This window comes from Gavia stellata, unplaced genomic scaffold, assembly GCF_030936135.1.
Source record: "Gavia stellata isolate bGavSte3 unplaced genomic scaffold, bGavSte3.hap2 HAP2_SCAFFOLD_44, whole genome shotgun sequence".
In the NCBI taxonomy this organism is placed as follows: Eukaryota; Metazoa; Chordata; class Aves; order Gaviiformes; family Gaviidae; genus Gavia; species Gavia stellata.
In genome coordinates, this window is record NW_026777121.1 from 1,207,275 (window position 1) to 1,215,453 (window position 8,179).

General features: G+C 53.4%; 1 protein-coding gene across 1 annotated transcript; it reads right to left on the bottom strand.

The window, feature by feature from the left end:
* Positions 1 to 3,144: 3,144 nt before the first annotated feature.
* Positions 3,145 to 5,531, bottom strand: LOC132321765 (acrosin-like). Its single transcript, XM_059835203.1, has 5 exons — positions 5,343 to 5,531; positions 4,705 to 5,002; positions 4,312 to 4,431; positions 3,433 to 3,825; positions 3,145 to 3,166 (listed from the first exon to the last, which is right to left on the bottom strand). The coding sequence occupies exons 1-4, from the start codon at positions 5,519 to 5,521 to the stop codon at positions 3,478 to 3,480; spliced, it is 945 nt and encodes a 314-aa protein (XP_059691186.1). The 5' UTR covers positions 5,522 to 5,531; the 3' UTR covers positions 3,145 to 3,166; positions 3,433 to 3,477.
* Positions 5,532 to 8,179: the final 2,648 nt, after the last annotated feature.

Below are 8,179 nucleotides of genomic sequence, written 5' to 3' on the forward strand. Positions count from 1 at the left end.
AAGCTGCAGGAATCACGAAAACAAACGCTCGTGCTGAACGCACTCCGTCCGGTTTCTGAAAAGGAAAGTGCGTCTGTGGTCCAAGAATGTGCACCAGCCCCACTGGCCCCGCAGGGTTCAACCGTGTCCCCAGAGCAACACGGTTTGTCACGGCAGGATGGTGAAGAATTGATAAGAAGCGGGAGGAGGAGCAAAGACAAATGAAAACAAATTGAAAAGTCATTAATTTCATTGGAAAATGAAATCATGTTATTTCAACTCGTGAGTGAAATTTCCATTCCCACCCAAAAAAATACTTGAAAAAAGAAATGATCCAATAGTTTGGGTGTATTCAGGCAACCACAACAAAAAATGACAACAAAGAGGGGGCTGTGCAAAAAGAGCAACAAATCAGTTTCCTTCTCTGACAGCGGAACAGCTTGTCAAGGGCAGGTGCCTGGATGTGGACTCCAGAAAGCCTCCACACCCTCGCACCTGGTGTTCCCATAAGCAGGCTAACGGAGGTTAGTCTCGATCAAATCACTGAGGGCTGATGGAATACTGCTCCCAGAGTCATGCCTGGGCTGGGGTCTCTGCTGACACAGTGTCCGTTTCTGAGGATCACCGTTCCAAAGAGATACATGCCTATCAGAGGCACCTGGAGAATACGACTAAGAAGGATGAGGCTTTTGGAAAACATGGTCTCTGAAGAAGGATTAATCACAGGGTGAATGGACTTGTTGTTTAAGGTCAGGAAGAGAAGGCAGAAGAGAGCTGTGTAAGGGCTTCAAAGAAAAGGCTAGTAGCTCCTGAGACCTGCTTCAAGAGCCATTCACAGGATACCCCCACAGCATACCGAGTGTTTGTGCTTGGGGAAGGTTACGGTCACAGAAATCATCAGACCCTGTAAAAAACACCAACTGGATTCTTTCTGTATGAAACAGCTTTGGCAAACAGTAAGCCACCGGCCAGCAGAAGCTGATACTCTCTGAATGCAGAACAGCTGCCCATCGTGAAGGTTTCGATTTTCAATATGTACAATTTTTGAGAGAAACTTCTGACACACAATTGGCAAAAGATTATCCTGCAGCCAAAAGCAGCCCAATGCCAGCTTGCAGCAATGTCCGCTTTATTTGAAGCGGAGAACATTTGGCACCCAACTGAAAAGCTTGACTGCCCAAAGAAGTGCCAAATTCACATGGCTCCAGTCATCTGCCCATCTTATACTAAAACGTTTTAACTCAACACAGGCCAGATTTCCTTCTAGAAAGCTCAGGAAAGTGGTGAACACGCTGAAGCCAAGATCTTCCAACAAAGTCTTTAGAAACCACAGAGCCACAGTTACAGGTTTTTCCCACAGTCTGTTTGTTACACGTGTGCAAAAATACAGTGATCAGCTGTATTTGAGCTCTTTTTCAGCTTTGTGGTGAACTGAACACATTTCCAGGGATGTACATGCATGGAAAGAGGTACTACTGCAATTACAGCCAATATACCGTAACTGTTGTTGCAACGTTACCAGTGGTTCGCTACGGTGAGACTGTTCTCAAGTGATTGAGACAACCTGTATTTAACTACTGTACATCAAGAGAATCAAAGAAATGACACCTAAAAGGAAAGCTGGTAGCAGACTAATGAAGTCTGAGACTGCTCTACCTCAGAAGGACATTCAAAAATTTTTAACATTATTACACCCGTCTACAGTTAACTGTCTAATGTTACTCTGCCCACAGAGAGAATAAGAACAGCTGTTCAGAAAAGTAAGCAGGAAAAATATACTGGAGTGAGGCACTCAGTGCTTAACAACTTTGTGGAACTTCATGATGGCGGAACCATTTCCAGATGCTGAAAGAGTTCTCTTTCCAAGCACGGGAAGGGGTAACGCGCTAGCATGACCATAGGGACACCAACGCAGGGACACCGTTCTACTAAACTTTTGAAGATACGAAAGAAACGGCTCTTCACTGATCAGAGCTTTTCAGAGATTGAGGCAACCCATAATAGGCTCACGCATGTCAGCCAGGCTCCAGTTTTCTAGGAAATGGACACCTTTAAGGAAGAGTGAAACAAATATCCCTTCTGTGGTTTTAAACAACTCCTCTGCTGATTGTGCACATTTGAGGTAGCAAGAGTTTCCCGATGGAAACGAGACACAGCTCACAGCAACTGTTCACAGGTTCCCTGAGGGTAGTTCCTTGCCAGGGCCAAATAATACAAGTCTATGTCAGTAACATGGCTGGGGGAGGAAGAAAGAGCTGCCACCTCCGAATTCAGTCCAAGAGCAGAGCACCCGAGGCAGGCTTCCATAGCATCCAACCGTATGCGACTTCAGGCAGACACCTAGGTCTCTGGGTATCCAGTGCAATGACGCAGATTCCTTTAGAGTAGAAGTCTACTTCAGATGTTCTGCATTGCTCTCTGAAGACATTCATCTCTACACACAGCCTGCAGAGACTAACCCCTTAACTTAGACACTGAATACCAAGAATTGAGTATCCCCAAAAGGGCTCAATTTACAGCATTCCTACTGCGGGAGCAGGATACGACTACCCGGTGATGTAGATTAAAGGAAACCACTAGCAAAGTTGCCTTGTGGGAATTCATCACTTTGAGTGATGGGGACAGGGCAAGGCATGAGTCAGGGGAAGAAACACGTCTCTCCTCAAACCATTCAATTTAAAATATCTTTAGGATGTCAAACTCTGGCATGTGAAGACTGCAAAATAAATACAGTTGAACACAGAAGTAAGACGAGTACAGTATCTAATACACTATGACACATAATGGTTCTTTGAATTAGAGGTGGATTTTTCTGTTTTAAAAGTACAGATACTCCTGCGACAGCTCTTTAGAATACAATAAATCATCAACTAGCTGTCCCTACCTGTATTTCCTTGTTGTTAGTTTAGACAAGATCTTTCAAAACTCAGAGAAAAAAAGGAAGATGAAAAAAACCAAACCCCAAACCCTAAAAAACTCTCAAAATCCCAAACTACAAGGCAAAAGAATCTGTTTCTTCAAGTCATAATAAAGTATTGAAACAAAATGTTATCTTACCTCCCAAAGTCCTACTAAGAGTGCTGGATTCTGACTGAAGAGCTGGACAAGCTCATCAGCACCAACGGCTACACTACTTTCAGTCACGTTAGCAAGATGATATTCAGCAATTAAGGAACGTCGACGAGGTCTTTGAAAAGAAGAGACAGAATGTAGCAACAAGACTATGTCTCCTTATTTATGTAAAAGTTCAGCCCAAATTCATTTAAACCACAGAGCCACAGTTACAGGTTTTTCCGACAGTCTGTTTCTTACATGTGTGCAAAAATACAGTCATCAGCTATATTTGAGCTCTTTTTCAGCTTTGTGGTGAACTGAACACATTTCCAGTGATGTACATGCATGGAAAGAGGTACTACTGCAGTTACAGCCAATATACCGTTGTTGCAAGGTTACCAGTGGTACGCTGCCGGCTGCACTGGATCCTGTCCATCCTGCTGCTCAGGCCTTTGTCCCCCTTAGGAACTGCAGGAGCTCCTGCACCCGAGTAAAGAATTGCACCAGCCTCTGGAGTGGAAATGGGCAGGGTGTAAACGTGCCCGATTGCGTTGGTCTCGGTCTTGGCCTCTGAAAGGGGCTTGAGGTGAAGCCTGGCTGTGGCGTTGGAGTAGCCGATACTGCTGGGCGCAGTCCCATCTGTGCCAGGATCCAGTCGTAAAAGTGCTGCGTGGAGGTGTAGACTCCGGGCCGTCTTGCTCTCGCGCAGCCTTTCCCCCAGCTGGTGACTCCAACGAGCCAGAAGTAGTCTGCATTGTTATCTTTGCAGACGAGAGGACCACCGCTGTCGCCCTGCAGCGGAGGAGAGAGGACAAAGGTGTTGTTGGGTGGCCTCCGTCAGCACTACGGCTGGCTCCTTCTCTCTCACAGCACCTGCCAGAGCTGTGCTCTGCGGCACAGAAAGGCCCCGCTCAGGTGCCGGGGCCTACAGGAGCTTGTGTGGGAGGGGGTGGTGGGCCTGTAAGGTAGGGCTCTCTCTCCTCTCTGCACAGCGATCCTTCTTCACATGTGGAACGCACATGCTCCAGGCTTGGGATGTGGAGCTGCGTGCTGCCAAGAGCACTGGATGGGCTTTGTGGGCAGAGTCGCAGGCCTCTGGGGCAAGGGGGGCACTGGGCAAGGAGCTGCAGGTGGGGAAGGGGAGGTGAGCCCCAGCAGCGGTGGAGACCCAGCGGTGGGAGGGTGACTTGCCAGGCAAAGCACGCGCTGGGGTCTGCGTGGGACGGTTGTGAGAGGGCTGCCTGTGCTGCTGGGGCTTGACTCGTAGCACGCTCCTACCTGGCAGGTGTCGATGCCACCCTGCGCGTAGCCAGCACACAGGTTGTGGGTGTGGATGGCCCCTCTGTACCACCCGCTGCTGTTACAGAGGTTGACATCAATGAGGCGGACCTTGGCCTCCTGCAGGACATCAGTTGATCCTCCAGCTGCGAGCACAGAGAAGAATTAACACCAGGCAGCTCGTTGCCATTTCTCCTCCCCTGTGTGGGTGAAGCCCTTCCCTAGGGCTTGGCTTTGCACCTTGAAGGCACTGTACCGGTGGTCCCCGTGTGCCTCCCTTTGGGGAATGGCTCAGGCCCATCTCTCTAGAGGCATGCGTCCCCGCAGCCTGACTCTGGCTTTCGCCTCTGCTCTCAGGAAGCCCAACCCGTCTCCCCTGCGTGCCAAGCTTGCGCTCAGGACACGAGTACTTTTTGGGAACTCACATCTTGCAGTCGTGGAACCCCAGCCGCTGGCGTAGCAGGTTGTCAGCTCTGACACTCTCAGCGAGGCGTCGGGCACACAGGCAAGCTGGATGGAGTAGCTGCACTGCACAGGCTGGTCCAGTTCCAGCAGGGCGATGTCGTTCCTCTGCGTGATGTTACTGTAGTGCTCGTGAACCAGTAGCCGCTTGATATGGCGCACTTGGGCCTCAGGGCCCAGCTGAGTCAACCGGGTGGCCCCGACCACCACGCGCCACATGGTGATGTGCCTGGAAGGCAGAGGGAGAGAGGGGTCAGAGGGAGCGGAGCCATGTGCTGCAGCAGCCCAGCAGTTCCCTGCCTTCTGCTCCGCAAGGGAGAGAGGCAAGCAGCGCTAGGGAGGGGGCGAGTGCCCTGGCACGCCTTAGGCACAAGGAGTGTTGAGCTGGAGGCTGCTAGGAAGCAGTGGCACAAGCCCAGCCTTCTCCTGAGCAGTCTCTCAGCTGGGCTCTGCAGTACCCAGGCACTGGGCGGACTGCAAGGAGACGGGATGGCAGTAGCACACGGTGCTGCGGACAGGGCACCTGCTAGTGTTGTGGGGATATCCGCGTTCCCTGGTCCTCCCCTTACCTGGCCTCAATGAAGCAGTGGGCTGCTGTGAGGACCCACTGTGGGCTGATGAGGGACCCTCCGCATGTATGCCCCGTGCCTGTTTTCCAGGGATCCTGGATGCTGACGATCCAGGGCCAGGCCCCTGGCTGGGCATCTGTGCCACCCACGACGCGCGACACGCCGTGCTGAGAAGCCATGGGCCGGAGCCCGCAGGTCCCTCTGGAAACAGAAACTCCTCATTACTGCCCTGCTCGAGGGCTTGCTGCTCTTCAGGCTACGAGTCAGCTGTCTTCCCTCTCCACAAGGCGTTGCGTGGACAGCAAGGCCAGGGAAGCCCGTGGGGCGTGCGTGCATCCGCCCCCGTTTCTGTTTTATCCCCGCAGGCCAGTTGTGCCAGCAGCGTGGGTGCTGGCAAGGAACTGAAGTTCCCAGGTGGGGTTCAGGAAGCTGTGGCGTGGCCACGGGGGACAAGCGGGCACCCTCCAGTGAAGCCCATAAGGGTTGCCCAAGCTCCCTGCCGGAGCCTCAGGCCACTTACTTACCCACAGGTGTCCCACGTGCCGTGCGCAGGCCCGCACAGGGCCAGCAGGACGAGGAGGCGGAGCAAATTCATCGCTGCCAGCAACACGTGGCAACTGCAAGCACGGAGAGCTCGTCGCCACCAGCGCGGCAAACGACGTAGTGCCCGCAGTACTCGCGTTGCCCGCGGTGCCCTTGGTCCCGGGGCTGATGTCACAGAGTCGCTGGTTCCGGGTGCTGGGCGTGGTGGCCACTCGGGGCAGGGGGGGCAACATGGGTGTGTTCCAAGCAGGAGGGGAGGCAGAAGCTGGCATCGGATGCCCCCGACAGTCGCTCCCCGCCCCCCCAGCACTGAATGCTGTGCTTGTGGGATGAAGGCGTGCAGGCCCCGTGGCAGGCAGCAGCGCCTGCCTCCGAGCACTGCCTGCTAACAGCTGGCAGGAAAAAACCAAGTGGGGCATCATAGCCTCTTTGGGAAGTTCACTGCCACCCTGCTCCCTGCAGCCGTTTGCCACCAGCTCCTTCCCAAAAAGCATACGCCAGAGAACAGAACTGCTCCAGGCAGTAGGCACATGTCTGGGCATTGAAGAGCCAATCTGGTTATAGCCGCGGCAGGCAAGCGGTGATGTGCAAGCCAACTGAGGCAGGCGTACCCAAGCAGTGTCAGCCTTCCGGCACAAAGCCCCGTGAAACGCAGACGCAGCACAGGCCATCCTGGCTACGTCAGCCACAGCAACAGCCTCTGGCAGGCTTCCTGTCCTTGCTGTCTATGAGTTACGTTGCTGTTCTGGGCCAACACCGACAAGGGCAGTTGTGGCCCCTGGTACGCGTGGCCAAGGACACGCAATTTTAGGCTCTAGCCAGAGAAGGATGCTCCCGCTCTCAGCACCACACGCCATTCTCCATTGTGCTGGTTTTGGCTGGGGTAGCGTTAGTTTTCTTCTTAGTAGCTAGTATGGGGCTGTGTTTTGGATTTGTGCTGGAAACAGTGTTGATAAAGCAGGGATGTTTTAGTTACTGCTAAGCAGTGCTTACACAGAGTCAAGGCCTTTTCTGCTTCTCACACCGCCCCACCAGCGAGTAGGCTGGGGGTGCACAAAAAGTTGGGAGGCGACACAGCTGGGACAGCTGACCCCAACTGACCAAAGGGATATTCCATACCATAGGACGTCATGCTCAGCATATAAAGCTGGGGGAAGAAGAAGGAAGGGGGGGACGTGCGGGGTGATGGCATTTGTCTTCCCAAGTAGCCGTTACACGTGATGGAGCCCTGCTTTCCTGGAGATGGCTGAACACCTGCCTGCCGGTGGGAAGTAGTGAACGCATTCCTTGTTTTGCTTTGCTTGCCTGCGCAGCTTTTGCTCCACCTATGGAACTGTCTTTATCTCAAGCCGCGAGTTTTCTCACTTTTACCCTTCCAATTCTCTCCCCCATCCCACCCGGGGGGAGTGAGCGAGTGGCTGGGTGGTGCTTAGTTGCCAGCTGGGGTTAAACCACGACATCCATGGCTTTGGTAAATCCTGCATCAGCCTCATCTCCTCAGTCTACCTTCTAGAGCTGTATGGTGGAGCCTTGCTCCCATGCTGGAGTGCAGGGCAGTCACGGGAGGAAAGCAGGAGCCAGCCCCGTGCGTTGCGTTTGCTGAGCGGGGCTAGGTCCCTGGAGGCTAGAGGGCATTGCCCGGTCCGGTTCCAGCAGGGCGATGTCGTTCCTCTGCGTGATGTTACTGTAGTGCTCGTGAACCAGTAGCTGCTTGATATTGCACACTTGGGCCTCGGGGCCCAGCTGAGGCAACCGGGTGGCCCCGATCACCACGTGCCACATGGTGATGTGCCGGGAAGGCAGGGGGAGAGAGGGGTCAGAGGGAGCGGAGCCATGTGCTGCAGCAGCCCAGCAGTTCCCTGCCTCCTGCTTCATAATGGAAAGGGGAAAGCAGCCCTAGGGAGGGGGCGAGTGCCCTGGCACGCCTTAGGCACAAGGAATGTCGAGCTGGAGGCTGCTAGAAAGCAGTGGCACATCCCAGCCTTCTCCCAGTGCCTTAAATATTAGCAAGGGAAGTAAGTTCAACTAATATCCGTGGCTGGATGTCAAACTACTTACCCAGTGGTTGGCACAGACCTTGGGTCTTTCCAGCTCTGTATCTCCTCTTGCTCATGAACTAGCCCAGCTTCAAGCTCGAGAGCGACTTGCCCGCGCAGCCAGTGCTCCCACCAGTAGCTGGCCCTAGACACTTGGTGTCTCCAACCGCTGGGTCCCTGTGACCAGAGTTCCCTTCTGCCATTGCTAGCAGCCAGGCCCCTGGACCCACCCCCACCCCCCCTCACTGGGTACAGAGT

What these genes read in the sequence shown, in the direction of transcription:
- LOC132321765 (XM_059835203.1), bottom strand. Translation starts at nt 5,521, where the DNA reads ATGGCTTCTCAGCACGGCGTGTCGCGCGTCGTGGGTGGCACAGATGCC. An exon ending in CACTGCTTCATTGAGGCCAG is followed by an intron (nt 5,003 to 5,342) that starts GTAAGGGGAGGA and finishes TCTGCCTTCCAG; the next exon opens with GCACATCACCATGTGGCGCG. An exon ending in AAAGTACTCGTGTCCTGAGC is followed by an intron (nt 4,432 to 4,704) that starts GCAAGCTTGGCA and finishes GATGTCCTGCAG; the next exon opens with GAGGCCAAGGTCCGCCTCAT.